This window comes from Mus pahari, chromosome 4, assembly GCF_900095145.1.
Source record: "Mus pahari chromosome 4, PAHARI_EIJ_v1.1, whole genome shotgun sequence".
NCBI lineage: Eukaryota > Metazoa > Chordata > Mammalia > Rodentia > Muridae > Mus > Mus pahari.
Window position 1 is genome coordinate 66,713,599 of NC_034593.1, and position 21,500 is coordinate 66,735,098.

Here is a 21,500-nt window from a genome sequence, read left to right on the forward strand (position 1 = left end):
TCTCTCTCTCTCTCTCTCTCTCTCTCTCTCTGTCTCTCTGTCTCTCTCTCTCTCTCCTTAATGTAAGACGTTTTATCCATGTGTTCAGGAAAGAATGTATGACATGCCCTGATACGGTGTTTCCCTAGACTACTACCACAGAGCTGTGCTGCTGGAAGAGATTAGGAAGTTTTAAGGGCAGGCTCATCAGTTCACGATAGACACTACAACATGGAAATCTGGCTGAGTTTTCAGATTCTGTCCCTATGTAACTTACACTCAGCAGCTGTCCCTCTAATTCTGTTGGCTAACCTTCTAGTAAATATGCAAATTATTAATTCAATTGTCCTTATGCATAAGAACATGTCTAGAATGTGAGACAGAGATGTAACCTATTTCTTTCTTCTGAGTTGTTTTGTACTTTATAAATCAGGAAAGGGATGATATTTATATTTTATATTTCTGTGTGTGTGTGTTTATTACTAGATATTTTCTTTATTTACATTTCAAATGCTATCCTGAAAGTTATCTATACCCTCCGCCCGCCCCTGCTCCCCTACCCACCGACTCCCACTTCTTGGCCCTGGCATTCCCCTGTACTGGGGCATATATAGTTTGCAAGACCAAGGGGCCTTTCTTCCCAATGAGAGCCGAATAGGCCATCTTCTGCTACATATGCAGCTAGAGGCACGAGCTCTGAGGGTATTGGTTAGTTCCTATTGCTGTTCCACCTATAGGGTTGCAGACCCCTTCAGCTCCTTGGGTACTTTCTCTAGCTCCTCCATTGGGAGCCCTGTGTTCCATTCAACAGCTGACTGTGAGCATCCACTTCTGTGTTTGCCAGGCACTGGCACAGCCTCACAAGAGACTGCTATATCAGGGTCCCTTCAGCAAAATCTTGCTGGCATATGCAATAGTGTCTGTGTTTGGTGGCTGATGGTGGGATGGATTCCCGGGTGGGGTAATCTCTGGATAGTCCATCCTTTCATCTTAGCTCCAAACTTTGTAATTCCTTTCATGGGTATTTTGTACCCTATCCTAAGGAGGAATGAAGTATCCACACATTGGTCTTCCTTCTTCTTGGTTTTCTTGGCCATACAATCTCTTGTTTTGGAACTTAACCTCTCCATATCAGCTGTTGAATAATGTTCTACATGACTACCTTGCAGAATGTTGGTTGTATGTCCCTCCTGGGTCAAATTCACAACCACCATTTGTGGCCTTGCCCATTGTCTTACTAGTCTTTCACTTTATCAACTGCTCTAACCCAAATATCTCTACCACCCTTATTCCTCCTACATCTCTCTTTCTCTCTTTGGTTTCATAGACTGCTCTAATTCCTAGGGAACATACTTTGTGAACACACTGGAGTCTTCAAACTGTAACAACACCTCAACCCATATTCCCAAACATTCATAATGCCTTGATTCTCTGCAGCACTTAAGCTTACAGTTGCCTACCTCATGGGTGATCTGTGACCTCTGTCTTGATGTTCCTTTCCCTAAAACTTGGGGTGGTATCCAATGAGGAACCCTTGCCAAATTCTGTCCCTGGATTTTCATGCCAGAGCATGATGAACAAGTGATTCAGGTCATACCCTTTCTAGCAGTCCTGGGAATAACTGCTGCCATCACCAGCGGTGCAGCAAAATGACGACTTCCTTAGCTATTTACCATTGGTTCTCCTCTCAGATCATCTAGGCTCTCCAACGAGCATCTCAGACCATCCCTATGCTTCAAGGCCACACCGACTCACTGACTGTCATAGTGTTATTAAGTCTCGATGAGGATTAGATATATTGACAGCATAGAGAGGTGGGCTTTGTCTTGTTGCTTGGGGAGGAATTTTGCTTCTATGTTAACCAATATGGTATAGTAAAATAATATCTAATAACTTCGGAAATATCTTCAAAAAGTGTAAGAAATTTGAGACTACCCTTCCCTCCTCCTTTTCTTAATTCCACTAACCACACCCTCCCTCATAAACTTTTTGTCCAGTTTCTTTCAAAAACAGAACCAAAGGATTTCTAACTAGTCTTGAAATCAGTTGCTACAGCTTTTCCAGCCCCTAGCCACTGAGCCAGAGGCCTGAAATATCTGATTATATCCTGATGGTGAAGACCAAACTTTCTCCAAGCAACTCAACACTCCTAATCAGCAAGAAGAAGTCTCATGATAAAGTTGCTCACCTTCCAGATCCCTAACGTTAATCAATAGAAAACAAAACTAGAGGAGAATGTTAGCTTATTCAAGATGAATCATGGGGCAGAGAAAGGCTTTCCTTCCATGAACTCCCTTTTATAAACTTTGTATACATTTGCAAGCTTTGTAAATCCTCAAGGCAGGAAAGTGGTCAGGCCCTGCCTTAGGAGTTCTATCAGCCAGACCCAACCTGAAGACTTTCCTAATGTCTCTAATGGTCATTTTCTAATGGCTATAACTGTCATTCCCAGCCTTAAGGTAGGAGAATGGCCAGTCCTTGTCCAACAAGAAAAACAAAAATCCCACCAGTTCCTAAACAGGAAAGCCCACCAATTCCTGAGCTTGCCACAGGAACACATCAATCTAAGAGCAGGAAGAACAACCAGTCTTTGAGCAACACCAAGCTCAAGACTCGAAATCTCACCAGAACTGGAGAGTTCCACCCTGAAAAATTTACCCCCTAAGAAATACTATATAAGCCCTATCTACTGCTCATTTGACTGATGTCTTCTCACTTGAGCAGAGGCAGCCACACTCTTGAGGTTTCCCCTTTCCATAAATGTCTTCTATGAGATTTTTGGTGGGTGTGTGATTTTTGTGTTATTCCCTGGCTCTTGACTACCAGGATATCATTCCCTTCGGAAATACATTTACAGGCTTAAACTCTTGATACTATCTCTGTGTCTCCAACGTCTATCACTGGTACAAAAGTATTCAGTCTCTACCTTAGAAAATACCATGTACATAAAGAGAAGGCATTCAATATTTAGCATGGGCTAGATACATACAAGAAGGAAGAAAAATTGAACAAAGCTACACACTTTAAACTTTCAGAGAATTATGGAAAAATATAAATTATTGTTCTCCATAAATTTCTTAGTATTCCATATATTTTCAGTATTCTCATGCAGGTATGAAATCACCCCCATGCCCACTCAAAGTACAGACTCCATGTCCATAAGGACAAACAAAGTATACCTTCCTGATACTGTAGAACAGAAGCAGCCCCTCTACATTCAGGGACTCTCAAGGCTGAAGATAGGTTTGTGCTTCGGGCTGCCTTTCTCTCCCACTGCTTGCCCTGTGCCTTTTATGTACATGATGGCATGTTTGTCTTGCCTGAATTCTGTCTTCTTGTTCCACTCGATGTCCTCATATGCTCATCCCAGTGCTTTGTCCTGACTCATGATTCTATTTTTTACTAGATACTCCCTGATTCTCTGGGTCTGTGATACATACAAGAAGGTAAGTGGCCTCTACATTTGTTTTTAATGTGTGTATAGTGAGCCTGTATGTGCACATGTGTAGGTGTATGTGCATGAGTGTTCATGTCCATATGAGGCCCAAAGATGCTCTCAGGTGTTTTCTGCTGCCATGCTTCACTTTATTTGTTGAGGCAGGGTTTCTTGCTGAACTCACAGATCACCATACAGCCAATTCTAGCTAGCCAGCTTCCCCTGAAGACATTTTCTCCCTGACTCTCCTAATTCTTGGGTGCTAAGTTTAACCGTGCAACCCCATCCACTCCTATGGATTCTGGAACTCCAAAATCTAGCTAATAGCAAATATTTTATCCTGGGACCCATCTTCCCAGCACACATATCCACTGTTAACGTTAAATCATCCGTATGAAAAAAATAACAGGATGACAGATTTGAAGCCCCATTCCACACACATAAATAAATACTTCTAAGAGAAATGAGGAGGAAAAAAAAAACTAAAGAAAATGAGCAAATTACAAATTTAGAAAAGAGGAAGTTTAAGAATGATCTAGCAAAGTGGTAGTAGGAGAGTGGAAGTGACAGTTGTTCTAGATAAAACCTGAAATTTGAAATAGTATGATATATGACCAGTTGCTTCTCTTTTTCCACCAAGCAGAAAGGAGGAGCTTAAATGTCACCTGGTGTGACTCGAGGAAAACAATTACCTCCTTCAAAGGTGTTGTTCAAGAATGATGTTGAACCCTATGTCAGACACTGCAAAAGTTTAGACACTGTGAGTCTCAGATGACTGCCACGGAGCTCTGGCTGCTTTCAGTATTACAGGTTGAAAACACTGCATTTCCATCAATTATTTTAAATGAGATTCCCTACAGTGCCCATATGCTTTCTCAGTGCCTCTCCCACTTTCAGGCTATGTCGCCAGAATCCTCACAAGGCTTCCTTTGTAGGAAAGATGTTTGCACAGATCTTACGTGTCAAATGCTCTCAAACTGCACAGGCTAGAGTCGTCTGAAAAATAGAGCACACTTGTGCACATGTTCTTTCAAAATCCTCAGAGATCATTCTCTTGCATTTTTCAAGTTAAGCTTCCTTGTCCTCTCTTATTAGCCCTGCACTGCAGCTGGAGCCTCGGAGACAATGCACTTTAAGTAGCCTCTATTTATAGAGTCATGGGAAGAACAGAGCCAGATTGCCAGAGACTCTCCTCTAAATCTTTAGAATCTCATGATGTTTCTGTCTCTGGTATCAGTTTTGAAAATGAAGGTTATTTAGGGAGGAGAGGTATTCATCCATAGCAGATTCAGAGTATCCAAGGCAGCCTGCTTTCAGAACACTGACACAATAGGAATATGCATTTCACGTACTGCAGCCCATTAACTCCTCTTTCTGAGACCACAGAGCTGTGAATCTTGACAACCACAGCACTCTTTTGTTTCATGGCAACCTGCAAGGCAAACGTGTTATTTTCCTGCTAGTTTCCCTTTATTCCCTTTTTCCCTTAATTGAATCGTATGAAGAAAGAAAGGTGATTGTAGGCAGGCTGAGGACTTACTTTCAGAGAGCAATGGAAGTTCTGGAATTTGGGAGACATCTTCTTCTGGCCCTTCCTTAAAGTATTTGTCTGGGTCTAGAAGAAATGCAGGTTTCTTCACTTCAGGCAGCTCTTTCAGGGTTCCAAGGCTTAAGGACCCAAATGTGCCTTCAAACAGAATTAGGGAAAGGAAGAGAGAGAAAGGACAATGTCATTTTTGAAATGAGCTAATGTATTCCCAAATTTACTTTTTAAATTTTAAACTTCCTACTATCCAGCTGGCTCAACTGCAGAGATCACCACACCCCCTACTGCTCATCAAAATAAACCCACAGGGTCCTTTCTGGTCAAAGGGGCAAAGAGGAACTCATGGCTTCCTTTTTATTTGTTTTGCATTTTTTTGTGTGTTCTACCATATTCCCTTGCAAATAAGTATTCTATAGTTTTGGAAAGGTTTCAATCTCTCTTTTATCTGAAAGAAAATCATATTCTTTGTGAAATGGAATATATTTTTTCAGTGCTTCTTGGACAAAAATCCCTAAATTCTTGAATTGACAGGTACTTTTTCCTTCCACTAGAATATAAGCCTGTGTTTTATTTATTCTGTGAAAAGTAAAAGGTTTATGTAAGACACATGTTAAAAGCAAAGCTTTAAACAAACTGAAAAAAGTTATAGCCTCAGGTGACAAGTGAATAATATAAAAGAAATTAATAAATGCTTATTCAAGATATTCAGCTTTATATCTATGGCTATTAGTCCTATGGAGGCAGGAACTGCGGTTTCCTATCATGATGTACTTGGTCTCCAAGGTAAGTCTGGCTCTTCTATTTTATCACCCATTAGAATTATCACTCAGAGAGCATATTAAACCAGGGGTTACCATATACCACACCTGGCTTCTGTCTTTTATTTTCAATCTGAAAGAAAAAGAGAATGATGGTACTACAATTTACATTTTTAATGTTTTCCATATTGCTCATAGTACTAGACCAGTGGTCACTCTGAGAGTCAGGGTGCTAAGCCAAGCAATTGTGACAATTTGTACAAATTAATTTCAGTTTTAACACCTCACATTCCTCATCAATAATTTACCAGGGTTTAAACAACTGGTGAATTCTACACTATTCACCAACTACAAGTATGCTTAACTTATGAAGTCATGTTCTAAGTTAAAACAACTGGTACTGGTTAAAAAGTATTGTATATATAATATGCCATAGATCCCAGGCCAAAATAAATGTATGAAATGGACGTTGTCAGCAACTTGCTACGTACATTTTGAGAGTAGTCTCATCAAAATTACTACTGCCACTATATCTGCCTCATGAAAATTCAGCTATCAAATATAACTTTAAGAAAAAGTTCTAGTAAGCAGTTTTATTTAATTTTATAGCTTCAGGAATACTCTTCATTTGTGATTCTAAGAATTTAATGTAACAATGATTCCATGTTTGAATTATCAACATAATCATCATAATCCTGATACAACATCATCATTTTGAAACAGAGAGTTTGTGGGGGTTGGAATTTGCTTGGCCCATGGAAAGTGGCACGATTAGAAGATGTGGCCTTATAGGAGGAGCTGTAGTCTTATTAGAGGAAGTGAGTAGAGGTGAGACACACACACACACATATACGTGTGCGTGTGCGTGTGCGTGTGTGTGTGTGTGTGTGTGTGTGTGTGTGTGTATGTGTGCGCATTTGTGTCTGTGTGTCTGTGTCTGTGTGTGTCTGTGTCTGTGTATGTGTACATGAACTAAAGTCTGGCCAGTGTGATCCAGAGCCTCCTGCTGGTTTCTTACAGATGAGAGTCTTCTCCTGGCTGCCTTTGAGTCAAGATGTAGAACTCTTGACTCCTCTAGCACCAAGTCTCCCTGCAAGAGGCCATGTTTCCCTTCATGATGATAATGGACTGAACCTCTGAAACTGAATGCCAGTTCCAGTTAAAGTTTTTCCTTTATAAGAGTTGCCTTGGTCTTAGTGTCTCCTATCAGCAATAAAACCCTAACTAAGACAGTCTTCTTATATTATCCAAAACAGTCTTACATTCCTGTGTTCAAATGACCTATCTTCACTTCCTAAATGCTAGGACTACAGATACCGTTATTACAGGTTTTCAGTTATATTTTTGGTCATTCAGCAACTAGATGAGAATGATACCCTTTTTCATATGGATTTGAGATTCCTGGAAGAAAAATAATTGTATACTCATTTCATATTTTATCTTTTTTGTTTTTGATTACAATTAAAAGGTTTTAACTAATATCTAAAAATTATATATAATATATATATATATAATATATATATAAAATAAGGTGTCATATGGTATTTTCATATATGCATTCATTGTGTAATGACTACATTAATTTAAATGTATATCCCCAAATACTTCTTATTTTATGATGGAAATACTTCACAGTTATCCTACTCTACAATACCCCATGGAAACTTCTTGATTTTATCCAGTGTACTGTCACTGTTGGTCAATATTTCCCCATTCTTCCTCCTTATCCTCCTCCTCTACTTCCTCCTCTTCCTCCTATTCTCAACTTTCATGAGGTCAACATTTTTAGATTCTTATCCAACTGTACTGGTGGGTAATTCTTAATGTCCATGAGTCTGAATTCACAATGACCTAGTGAGCACACCTCTGAAAAGGGTAGTAAGCATATTTCTAGGGAGGTTTGAATGATGATGGAAGACCCACTCTGAACATAGGTGGCAGCACTCCATAGGCTGTGATTCTAGGCTGAATGAAGGAGTAAAAGGAGAAATCCTGCTTAGTAACTGGGCTCATTTTGCCCTCTCTGCTTCCTTTCCTATGGAAACAATGAACCTCAGTGTAATTCAGGTGATCCGGCTGTGAGTACTATGTGCTTTACCCATTGAGCCATCTCCCATTTGCCCCATATTAGTTTTTTGTTTGTTTATTTGTTTTGTGTTGTTTTGTTTGTTTCTTTTTGAAGTTAGTGGAAAGTATTTCAATTCTGGTTCTAACCTTATTTTTGTAACTATAAAAAGTAATTTATGCAAGTTTTCTGGTTTAAATGGCTTATACCTTACAGTTATGTGATGTATGCCATAAACCTAGCATGATATTTAATAAGCCCAAGATTTACCTTCCACTTTTATCAAATGAAGATGACAGAATCATACATTGTATTTATTATGAAAAGTGGATATTATTATAGATAACAGTTTTTTGTCCTATTCACATTATTTTATAAAGTATTTTTCTATAGTATATCAATAGCAATTACTTTTACTTACTGGTTGATTTTTGCATAATTTCACCATAGCAAGGTTTATGTGCTTTTTTCTTAAAGATATTTCTCCTCTTATATTTCAGACTGAAATTCATTTCTTCTGATGGTCTGGTATGGGAAGAAAATAATTCATGATAAAATGTAACAATAATTATAAGAATGGACAGATACTTTCTGATATGGTAATAAATATCTTACTTTTACAAAAGGCATATTTATTTCTGTGTTTGTAAATCATGACAGCAATATCAACTTATACTATTGAAGCCATGCTTTTGCATAAAATGCCAGCTACCCAAGTGATAGCATCGAAGAGAAAATACAAAGCGTAGTCCAGGAAAGACTGTCAGATGCAAAGTCAGGGGAAAATAATAGAAAAGAAAATTCTACAGAAGCAAATTCACACTTCCCTTGCCTTGTGTTTAGGTGGATGACTCACAGAAAGTGAGCACTGCCATTATCAACATCTCTTAAACCATGGTTCTTCTTTTAGAGTACCCACAAGCCAAAAATGATGAATAATCTTAAGTTTCTGTGTGGATCTATAAGAAAACTTGAGAAGAGCTGGAATGCACACAAAATCTAACAATGAAACATGGGGAACTAAGGTACCTAATCTTGGTTGTCAATTTGACTGCATATGTAATCTACTAAAACCTAAGCAGCTAGCACATCTGTGAAAGATTTTATTCATTGGATCATTTTGTATGAGAAAAGCTACCCCAAATCTGGACCATACTTTCTGGTAGTAGCCTACATAAAATGACATGGAAGAGGGAAACATTTGTATTTTGCCTCTTTGCTCCTACTTTCAATGGCAAATCTATTTATCCTGTTTATGAAGCATTCCTTTACTGACATTAGACCTATTTCTCTCGTTTCTCAGTGTTGACTGAAGACCAGAAGATCTCTAGGACTCCATCATCAGACTGGAACTGCTAAGACATCCAGTCTCGTGATCTTTACTGGATTCTTGGCCATTCTGCAGGAAGACTGTCATTGCTGGACTAACCAGACCACAGTTTGTAAGTACTCTAATAAATTGCACACACACACACACACACACACACACCACTTATGTTCCTTTAAAGAACTCTGAATAATACATGAAAGGAAATGTGTTATACCTCTGTAGAACCTACCAGAAAAGAGAAAATGATTTCAGATACGTAAGATAGGAGAATGCCAGAACAGGGAAGTGGGAGTGGGTAGGTTAGTGAGCCTTCTCTAGCCTATGACACTTACTCATATTTTCCTTGGTTATCACAACCTCGACAGTTTCAAGGAGGATTTGTCATACTTTCAGTACACTACCCCGTAACTTGGACCTGTATGACATTTTTCATGTGACTCACTGGAGTTGTTGGTCATTGGGAGCAAGGCAATGGAGGTGAAGTGCTGTCTTGACTACTAGAAGAGAAACTCTAGTACCTAATTGGTGATATTAACCTTCATCACCTAGTTAACATTATAGTGCCAATTTGACACTAATAGCAAGCTTACTGTAGTCATTATCGTTTAATTTTTCTTTAGAAGAAGTTTCCATAATTTAGGTGAGGTGAGGAGAAAAGTTAGATGCTGGTCTTGAAGTGTCCGCATATCTGTGAAAGATATATTTGTAATCACTCATTTTCTGAGAGGTTTGTGAAATACCCAAAATGAATCTGTAAGCTCCATCTGTTCAGGAACCAGGTAACTTCCTTGAATGCTGGCAATTACATTACAGTTCATGGGAAGTAACAAAGACTCATGAGAAAGTATCATGGTCTTTAGGTTTGTCCTTATGAGCCCCTGTAACATGTAGCTTAAGGCCATTCCAGTTAGAAAAATCTGGGAAATGGTTCTGACCAAAGTCCATCTCTTGGTCAATATTTAATATTGAATAAAGCATCCTTCAAATTTGACCCAAAATAGTGAGGCTAGATTTTGGCAAATCTCAGGATTACCAGTGTACTCTCTGAAAATAAACTTTAATTATATGTGAAGTTCTTTCCTAGTGATGCTGGATTGGTCTCCCTCAAAATAGTTTATTGCCTATAAAATTAGCATATTGTCAGAACTGGAGAGATGATCCAGCTCTTAAGAACATGTATTTCTCTTTCAGGGGACTCCAGTTTGATTCCTAGTGCCCAGGTAAGGAGGCTAACAATTGATTGTAACTCCAGCTCCAGAAGAATCAAACACCTTGGACCTTCAAAGGCACCTGCATTCATGAGCACAAACCCACATCTAGACACAAACATAAGGAAAAATAATAAATTAAATATTTTTAAACCTAGCACATTAGTTAGTCACTTCTGGTATTCACTGATTAAACTGAGCATTTTAAGACTGTAAGAAGTCTGAAACAGTAAGAATATTGTAGTGAGAAGGAAGGTGGGCTGTGGTAGAGGTAAACTTTACAACTATTGGATTAATAATACAATTTTACTAGAAAAGTGTCATAGACATAAGTTGAATATAAAAGCTTGAGAACTAGGAAGATCCCACAACTGAATAGTTAACACCATACCATGACTTTTACCAAAGTATGATGACCTCTTACCCCTGTTGGAACATTGGCTTTTTGCAGTATAATTCAATATAGTTTAAATTAAATATCTTTTTTAAAACAGAAATTGTCTCATGCAGAAATTAGAGAAGTAGGCAGAAATTAAAAGAACCTTAAAGGAATTATTATATGGATTGACTTACTCAAATGACTACAGATAAAACAGCCTTAAGTTAATAAAACACTTGTCCAGGAAGTTGGAGGACACCAACTGCACAAGGATCTCGTAAATGATTAACATATAAGAGTCACATTTATTATCGGAATTAATCAGACAGGTCTCTCCACCAGCTAAGAATGGCCATGCAACACTCGCACCTGCTCTTTTCTGAAGGGAAATAGAGGAGGAGTAGATCTGGGGAGAATGGAGGTTGGGAGGAAAGTTGGAGGAGTGGATGGAAGGGGAAACTTGGATATAGATATTATATGAGAGAAGAAAAAGTGAAGCAGAAGAATGCAATAAAAGGCTTAGATATTTGTTTCTTCAAAACTAGATTCCATGGTAGGGAAGAGGTACTTTCGCTTCAGCAGTTGTAATACCAACTTCTCTCTGCTCTGAATGTAGACAGGAAATATGGTAATTGTGACAAGAACTCTAGAGTCCTACTAGGTATAAAAAGAAAATAAAATGCTAGTATCTTTGCTACAGTAGGTACTTCACAAAATACTCAGTGAGTTGGACAGTAATTCTTCATCATTTTAATCTGGCACGTGCTAGGCAAGCATCAAACCAAAACAAAAGTTTTAACTTTACAGCTAGAATCTCTGTATGAATTCTTTGGGTGGTTATTTGATCCTCTTTTCCTGACTTTTCCAGATGTAAAATGGGCAAAAAATTAACATCTGTCTCATGGGAGTATAGTGAGACCCATGTCACTAGGTAAGTGAAAAAAAGACCTTAAATAGTTCCTGGAAATCTGGTATAGCTGTCCCCTGAGAGGCTCTGTTAGAGCCTGGCAAACACAGATGTGGATGCTCATAGCCAACCATAAAATTGAGCACAGGGACCCCAGTGGAGGAGTTAGGGAAAGGACTGAAGAAGCCAAAGGAATTTGCAATCTCATAGAGATAAGGACAATATCAACCAACCAGAACCCTGCCCCCCACCAAGTGCTCCCAGGGACCAAACCACCAACCAAAGAGTACACATGGATTGACCCATGGCTCCAGCTGCATATGTAGCAGAGGACTGCCTTATCTGGCATCAATGGGAGGGAGGCCCTTGGTCCTGTGTAGGGTCAATTCCCTAGCATAGGAGAATCCTAGGGTAGTGAGGGAGGAGTGGGTGGATGCAGGAGCATTGTCATAGAAGCAGAGGGGAGAAGGGATGGGATGGGTGGGTTGCAGAGGGGGAAACCTGGAGGGAGGATAACATTTGAAATGTAAATAAATAAAATAACCAATTAAAAATAGTTCATGGAATATGGTAAAAGCTCAATAAATGTGGGTTACTATTATTTTATTCAACCACATGACCTGATTTTACCCTAAGAAGGAAGTTATAACACCACTTTCTAGCAAGTTTTAGGACTCTCAGTAACAATCAGAATGTTCAGACAGGACATGAGGAGATATAACTACCAAAATGATAGCTTACTGCTTTAGGACTTTAAAGACTTCAATTTTAAAAATTAATAGGGTTTTATATTTCAAATCTGAGCATAGGATAATTATCACCACTGAGTTTTGGCAAAAGCTGACTATCAGTCCCTTAAGACTTCTGTGTCAGATAATTTCTAACTTAAGATAGAACTTTATGATTTTTTTGTATATGTTTTTCTTGAATTCTATCCATTTTCTCATTTAGTTTACCACATGACATCAGCTAGCAAAATAATTAGGAAATCATTAGCACATACAATTTTAAATATCAACTCCTTACTAATAATTATAGAACACTATTATTGTTAAGGGGACAAGAAGTACTAATGTTGAAGAGTAGTTTCTGCATTATTAAAAATCACTGGGAAATTAATGTAAATTTCTATTTTATTTTTCATCTGACTTTACCCTGATTTCTTATAATTAATCCCTTTCTCTAAATTAATTTTTAAAATGATGAATAAAAGGAGAAATGTGACAGAGAGTCAAAGAGGGAATTGAATTGCTTGCTATTTCTGTAGTGTAATAATGGACATTGATTAATGGGTGCTATATGAATAGATAGATTTGTCTTGTCCATAATAGTGATTAACTACCAAAGCTTGCCTGTTAGATGCTGTATGAGCGCATCTCATAGGAATTCTTCAAAGAGAGGTCAAATGTACTACTTAAAGATATTATTGAGACTGCTAGCTAATATGCCTCTAATATTTCTTTCAATTTCCCTTTTGAATTATTAGGACGTAGTACTCATAAAAAATGTTTATAGTTACAAACAAAAAGTCCAATTTAAAACAATGAGTAAGATATCTCGGAGGAGTGGGGGGCATGGCTGGACACACCCACCTTTAATCCCAGCACATACATAACAAAGGCAGCAGGATCTCTGTGAGTATGAGGGCAGCAGATCTACATGATAAAATCAAGGCCAGTCAGGACTACACAGGGAGATTCTATCTTAAAATCAACTGCTTCCTTCAAAACCACAAAAAAAAAAGAAAGAAAGAAAGAAAGAAAGAAAGAAAGAAAGAAAGAAAGAAAGAAAGAAAGAAAGAAAGAAAGAAAGAAAAGAAACAAAACCAGACATGTACAGGGAGAAAGACCAAAAAGATATCAAGAGGGATCAATGAGATAGCTCAGTGTGTGAAGGCACTTGTTGCCAGTCTTGAGGGTCTATGCTCAATACCTGGAGTCCACATGATGAAAGGATAGATCAAAGGATAGGATGTTGTCCTCTGTTCTCCACACATGCACTGAGGTCCATGTGCGCACACACACACATGTCCATATACTCATAAGACAGCAAGTATATGCAGCAGTGGTGACTTCTTGCACAAGATCTAGACCATCAGCATTTCCCTGTGGCCGAGTGAGGAACTCAGGAGCTGACACTCTCGACTGAGAGACTGTTGACTGTTGATGTGGGCTGGAGGGTGGAGAGTCGGTCTCTTTTAAGGGCAAGGCCCTGCTAAATCAGCTGTGCTCTAGTACAGGACAACACATTTATCAGCATATAGGCAGCACAAATTAAACTCAATGGGTTATTAAAAAATGTTAAAAGAAGGGAGGGTTTGAAAGTAGGAGGGACAGTGGGGATGGGGAGTGGAACTGAGAAGAGTGACAGAGAGGTATCAGGTATTAAAATACATGCACATGTGTATTAAATTTCCAAAAAAAATTACTAAACATATCTTTTTAGACAATATATTATGGGAGCAGTTTAAAGGCAATATTAGTGTCTAGTCTTGAATCCGAAGCAAGAAAGAAACTATTTTCTTATACAAGTTGGACCAGAGGATTAAACAGAAGTTTTAGCCACATCACTCTGTGGGCACAGGGTCTTTTTGCTGTTCACTGCAGCCTACACAGGTGTCTTAATGTTTCCATTGCTGAGAAGAGACATCATCACCACGGTAACACTGATAAGGAATAACATTTAATTGGGGCTGGTTTACTGGTTCAGAGGTTCAATCCATTATTATCATAGCAGGAAGCATGGCAGCATCCAGGAACACAGAGTGCGGGAGGAATCAAGAGTTTTACATCTTGATCTGAAGGCAGTTAAAAGACTGTCTTCCAGGAGACTAAGAGAAGGGTCACAAAGCCCACTCCCACAGTGACGCACTTCCTCCAACAAGGCCACACCTACTCCAGTAAGTCCATACCGCCTAATTGTGTCACTCCCTGAGTCAAGCATATTCAAAAACCACCATGTCAGCCAAGCTGGCCTAGGAGCACTTTCAGCGATTCTACTGTCTCTGCCTCCAGTTTCGTGGTAGGAGCACTGGGTTTGCAAATGCACTGAACCATGGCCACCTTACATGTGGATTTTGAGGATTTGACCTCAGGTCTTTATGCTTGAACAGTGAGTACTTTATGCCAGTGCCTCCATTTATGTTTGCATTTCAATTAAATTTGAAAACATTTGTATGTACTAATAAGACATAGACAATGAGGAAAGTGAACCTATTGTTATGTCTGACCACCAAAGACCACCAAGGAGCTGATTCCAATGCTGCAGGACAGGAGGGTGAAGCTCCAAGCCCAGTTCCAAGTAAGCATTTATAGAGGCAAACAAACAAGCAAGGGGGTTTCCAGCACACATCTGATTGGTGAACTACTATGGAATTTGTTGCCCTTTAAAATGATTGTCTGGTGCTGGGAAGCAAACTATAAACTTTCATAAGTAAATATCTTTAATTACAGCTGTAATGTCTGCTTTCTTCCTGGTTGATGGTTGTTAAGGAGTGACCTGGAGTCTAACATTAGGTGCAGGCTTGTTGGTTAACATGAGTTCAACCTTAGGTCCTGTTCTCTAATATGGAGCCTAAACCCAAGATGGAGTTGGTCATTGTCTCTCACTATTAAAGACAAAAAGGCCTAAAGTAATTTATTCTATTATTTTTTTTTTTTTTTTTGGTTTTTCGAGACAGGGTTTCTCTGTATAGTCCTGGCTGTCCTGGAACTCATTTTGTAGACCAGGCTGGCCTCGAACTCAGAAATCCACCTGTCTCTGCCTCCCAAATGCTGGGATTAAAGGCGTGCGCCACCACCGCCTGGCTACTAAAAGCTTTTAACACTTTCATTTTTAACATGTTACACAAGAATTGAGCAACCTGTAGCTGATCTAATGTACATCCAAAATTCTTTCTTCAATGTTTTTTAAAAAAAATCTTGGCTAACCACTTTGGGATGGTGGGATGGGAAGGTTTATCATATTTTTACAATTGCTTGTGTTATTTTTCATAAGCATGCCTAGAACAAAGTCTGCCGAGCAAGTGCCTGAACTTTAGCAGTGAATTTTGCTTCATGTATTTTTTTTTTCTTTTTAGTTACTTGTACTTCAAATATTTTGCTTAGTTAAAAATGCGTTGCTTTTATAGTGGAAATACATCCTGGGGTTATTTTGTCTAAATGTTTCATTTTCCACATAATTTTCTAGTTCAAATAATTGGAGAATCTATGCCACTAAGCAGCATTCCTCCACAGCCTCTGCACTAGGGCTTCAGGGACGCTGCTCCTTCCCTGACTTTCTTCAGCGGGTAGACTGTGATGTGGTAGAGTACACCTAATAAACCCTTTCCTCTTCAAATTGCTTTTGATTATGGTGTTTCATCGCAGCAATAGACAGCCTTACTGAAACAGAGTGTAAGCTCCCCAAATATTGCTATCACTTAAGAAAAAAAGCATGTCTATAATGGTTCTTGATTCTTACTGTATGCCTTTATTTGTTCCCTCACTGTTTTTCATTTCAAATAGTGTAGTGATTTGAATAAGATCTAACCCATACTCTTGGGCATGTAAATACTTGATACCCAGTTGGTGATGCTATTTGGCCATTGGGTGGGTTTAGGAGGTGTGGAGTTACTGGAGGAAGTAAGTCATTGGGGGTGGACTTTGAGGTTTAAAATCTTCCTTCCATCCTCAATTTCTTCTCTGTTTACTGCTTGTGATTCAAGATATAAGCTCTCAACTGTTTCAACAGACATTCCTTTCTGCTTGGTGATGAACTCTTATCATAATGAGATCACAAGCCAGTCTTCCTTCTATAAGTTTCCTTGGTCATGACGTTTTATCACAATGATAGAAAAGTGACTAGTGTAATTTCTTCCTTCAGAATTCAAGGGAAGGAATGATCTAGTTCTCTACTTCAGTTACTAAGCACTAAGACCATCCTGTTAGTCCTTCAAGTTCTCCACTCATCTTTGTCTTTCCAAGGTTTGCATTTAAGACAATTTATCACTACCTACCTAATTCTCACACATGATCATGAGATATTTTTATTGCTATGGAAAACAGATGTTCATGTATAAATCCGGATATAATAGGTAACAATGTATGTTTTTCTGAGAAGAGAACTGGGGGCACATACGTGAAAATAAAACTCAATTTTAATTTTCTCCAGGTTCCTTTCTTATTCCTTAGTTAGATCTTTTCTGCCCCTCTCCATCTTTCTCACCACAATCCTCTCTTCTAAATCCACTGGCATCTGCAGTTACACTCTAGTCAGAAAGTCTCTGAAATTCTTTTCATGTTCTCACATATATTTGTTTTTCTTTTACATTTTTACACAAGTAAAAATGAAGTATCCTAGTTCTCTCCCTGTGTTTAATCACTGATCAAGTCATTGATTAAGAAAATGGCAATATGTTCCAGAAAATATTTTCCAGGAATAAAAATATTTATAAATTCTGCAAAACAAGAGTGAAAAGTTCAACTGACAATTTACAGCTGATAAATTTGCTGTCTTGGCCCTGGTCACATTCCTGAGAGAATCAAGGGACACAAATAACAAGTCAATTGTGAGGATGGATTTATAACCATTTTCTTTCAATTACTGCATAATCCCCAAATGGCATTATTATATGCTGTCTCATGATGACAATCTCAATGTTATTATAAGTCAACTAGTTAGAATAAGCAGAATTTTAAAGAGCATAAGCAAAGCAGTTGTTATTGTGTAATTTTGTCCCTTGAAAGCATTCTGCATACTAGAGAAAGCTGTGCTTCCCTGTGTTGTTATTGTCTAAGCCTTCATAAACATACTCAGTGTGGGAAAAACAACTAAGAGAGAGAGAAAAAAAAAAACCTTCACTTTTAAGGATGATCTGTAATTTTTCAACATACCAGTACTATTTTTCATAAAACAAGGTGTCTAGGAGGGACAGGATGTGGAACAAAAATGAGACAGAAATCCAGTAAAAGATGAAAAGTTGGGAACACTGATTTTTTTTTTTTAAAGGGAGTAACCCAATTTGTCACAAAGAAGAGAATACTAGGGTCACAAAATGTTTCACCAGTAGAGAGCACTTGTCACCTGTCATGACATCATCTGTACAAGATAGCTATTGACAACAATGCTAATTAAACAAACTAAAAATATAAGAATCTTTTTTATTAGCTGGAAAGTAAGAATAGGTTCATGCCTCAGAGTCTCTTGATGTTGAAGCTTAAGAATATAGCAATTTAGAAAAACACAATTTCATCAGCGTTTGAGGGGCATCAAACAACAGTTCCCTTTTCATAGCTTAGTAATATTTTTTAGAAAACACTTGAAAAATTTTTTCTGATTCATGCTTTCTCTAAGTTATTTCAATTTTAATTTACACAAATATCAGTAATTTTCATTAATATGTCTCGATCATGGTCAGAGTTACAGTCAGTCCTAAAAGTGTTGGTAAGGTAGATTTTGTTAGTGAGAGTATCTAAGCAGATACAAAATAGAGCCAGGACAAGATGGTGTCACCTTAGCCATTTCAGTCAAAAGTCTACTGCATGGTCTCTTGCTTGTGTCTATAGTCTCTCCTTTTGCCTTTCTTTACCCATGTCTCTCTCCCTCTATTTTACCCTCTGTCAATTATAAATAAAATAAAAATATATAAAAAAGAGAAAGCTGGGATGTTGGCTAGAATATATAATATCTACTTTGATTATTTTATAGATTAGGAAATAAGAAGTGTGATTTATTTTCTGTGCTGCCTTTAGTTAGCAAATATTTTCATCCATGAATTGTGTTGGTAGGGAACACCTTACACTAAATAACGTGTTTCAATTCTCTGCATTCTCTGCTTTGGACATATTGGCAATGTTCTATTTCTAAATTGGAAATGTCCTTTGCCTGAGAATAAATTGCTACTTGACATTCTGGAAAGCTGCAATTCAAAGAGATGGAAGAATAAATACCAAAGTTCAATTTATTATAACAAGATGTTAAAAAGAGAACATTTTTCTTTTGTCTCCATGTCAGCAGAAGAAAGCATGTAAAAGCAGTTATTAATTAGGAGTTTTAAGAAAATATCTGTCTCCCCTGGTTCCAAAGTGATGTACTAGATTCCTTGTGCTGGCCCACTGTACCAAGCTTTAAACTTGATCTTGTGATGCTGTCCTCATTACCACACTGGGGAATGAACAGATACAACATTAATATTAGCAAAAGAGACTGATGGCATTTATGTGTACTTCCACACAGTGAAGCTTACTTCAGATTCCATTATTTGAGTTTCAATTCATATTGAGCAGTCAAAAACTGAAAAAATAAACCTTGAAATAACTTTGATGAGTTGGTATCTCATTTGGATATAAACAGGTTCCTAGGCAGTCTTATGAGCTGAAAATCCCCAGCAGAGTAGGAAGGGGAACATAGTAGAGCAGACGGCACTGTAAGATTGTAGTATGGATTTCCTGTGGGCCAAACAGAAGTTAACTCAAGCAGAGTTGTGCACAGGCTCTAGTCTAAGAACACCTTCTGCGTATTACTTCAGGAGACAACCAATGGGTGCATTAGTTTGAAACGTTCAAATCTGCAATCCCTTTGGGGCATGCCACAAAAGAACCCCCAACTGTATGCACTTATAGATTAAAATCTCAAGCTTTTCCTGTGTACTAGGAACTATGATTCTATCAGTTTCCATCTTCTTTACCTTTCCATTTCTTAACTTCAACAACTGAAAAACAGATTAGTGATTTGCAGGAAAGAAGGGAAGAGGGGAAGAGGGGAAGAGAGTTTGTGCTGTGTATGATATTCTATTGGTCAACATAAACTATGAATGTCAGCACTCGTTTGAACCATGCTGGATATTTTATAGAGTGATTTTCTTATCATTTCAAGCACCATTTCTTTCCATATTTGGAATAAGTAGTGAATGAATTTTCATTCCTTCAGCAGAAAATTCAGATCTCCACCAAACTCTGCTTTGTAATTCCACAGGCATTATGGGGGAAGTGCTTTTTGTAGTAGTTTTGTAATGAATCAGTAAGAACCTTCCAGAGAGTGTCACCAGTAAATTATTAGGAAACATATAATTCACAAACAATAACAAATCTGTTCCAGAAAATAGGAACAAAGGAAGATAGGGGGCTGTACAGTTCTCATACCAAAACCAGACACAGAAAAACTATAGATCAATCACTTTCATGAACAAACATTCAAAATCATTACAATAATATTATTAAGTTAATATAACAGTATGTAAAGAAAAACTATAAATTGTAGTAAAGTTGGATTTATTCAAATGTGAAAAGTTTGTTTACAACTTAGAAATCAATTTATATCATCCATTCACCATTAAACATCAGGTTAGAAGTTGTAGCTCATCCAATGAAAAAAAAGGAAGGAAAAATAGGCACAGATTGCAGAAGAAGTTATAATAGTAGTTTTGCTTAAAAATAATATTATTATCTATGGAGAAATAAAAAGTCAAAAACATTTTTGGAATTATTAATATTATATAAGTATAATATTAATATAAAATACCAATTATATAACTTTATTTTGAATTAATTATTGATTTAATTAATATTGATAAATATTACAGTAAGTCTTCGTAGTACAAATTTTTGTCAAAAATTATTATATACTATCCACAAATATGAATTTTGAAGTACACCATTTATCTTAACATAAACATTGAAATGATTAAGTATAATACAGCAAAACACATAAGAAGATACTTATATTAGGAAAACTATGAAACTCTAAGGAAAGAATTTTTTTAAAAAGACCTATACCAAAAGAAAGACACTGCTGTATAGCAGTTTCTTCTTTCTAATTGAAACATTCCCTCCACTGGGAATGGGCAGGGCCCAAGAGACTGCAGGGAAACAAAAGTCATATCCTAGTAAGTAAAAATTTGCAAGATTCTGGAAACCAGCTCCCCAACCTTATAATAGTAGTAAACAGTGCTTATGTGACTAGTCAAACTGAACAGAGATAGTTTGCCCACCTGGCCAGATGCCTGCTTGCAGCTTCCACAACTCATCGTCTGTGCTCTCACAGGCTTTTTAAAGATACAGCTACGTTGTTGAATCAACTCTTTTTCTATACCTCTCACCCATATGTCCATTAGTAATCCCAATAAACATTCATCATTTTGCCAAACTGGACTTCTGTTCTATCATTACTTTAGTCTGTGGTGGGTTCACTTCCTGAGAGCCAATGGATATGTATGTGTTGTGTCTCCTCTGAAATAGTCTGTTGTATAACAGTCTCAAGTAGAAAGATGCCACTGGTTTGTCCCAAGATGACCTGTATCTTTAATAACAACCATAATCCTAATTCTAGAAATTTGTTTTATGGATGCCAACAAACTGACTGAAGTTTTAATGAAAAGTTGTGAGACCTGGAACAGCCAAAGGAAATATGAAGGAACAAAGGAAGAATACTATGAACAAACTCTTTCTTCAATGCTTACTATACAATTGCAGTAACCATCTTTGTTTTATGTTGATGAAAAACAAAGACAACTAGATTGAGGCAATCAACTAAAGATCAGAAATAGACTTGTACAAATAGTGTGGGATTATGATTTATAATTGTATTCTACATAATTCAACATATAATTATATTTTACATAATTGACAAATCATGAAGCAAAGACAATATTTGATGATAAATGAATTAATTGTTCATCCATATTACTTAGGAGTAAAGAGAAATGAACTCTTAAGTCTTCAGTAAGTGTTGAGAAATTTTAAATGTTTATCACTTAATGAAGAACGCTAGCCTGAAGGTGGTTCACTCTGTAACTCTCAGTGGCATGTTATTATGGAACTGGCATTGCTCCAAAGAGAGAGCAGTACCAGGGTAGTGCCTACGTTCAGCACAGGAATGGTAGATAAGTAAGAAGAGCAGAAAATATGTAAGAATC

The 21,500-nt window shown here is 37.5% G+C and overlaps 1 protein-coding gene across 1 annotated transcript in view; it reads right to left on the bottom strand.

Annotated features, from left to right (window-relative positions):
* Positions 1 to 21,500, bottom strand: part of Wdr49 (WD repeat domain 49) — a 153,836-nt gene that overhangs the window by 13,895 nt on the left and 118,441 nt on the right. The window contains exons 16-18 of the mRNA XM_021196924.1: positions 18,491 to 18,498; positions 8,206 to 8,309; positions 4,956 to 5,102 (exon numbers count right to left, since the gene is read on the bottom strand). Of these exons, the coding sequence (XP_021052583.1) occupies positions 4,956 to 5,102; positions 8,206 to 8,309; positions 18,491 to 18,498 (259 nt within the window). The remainder of the gene's footprint in view (positions 1 to 4,955; positions 5,103 to 8,205; positions 8,310 to 18,490; positions 18,499 to 21,500) is intronic.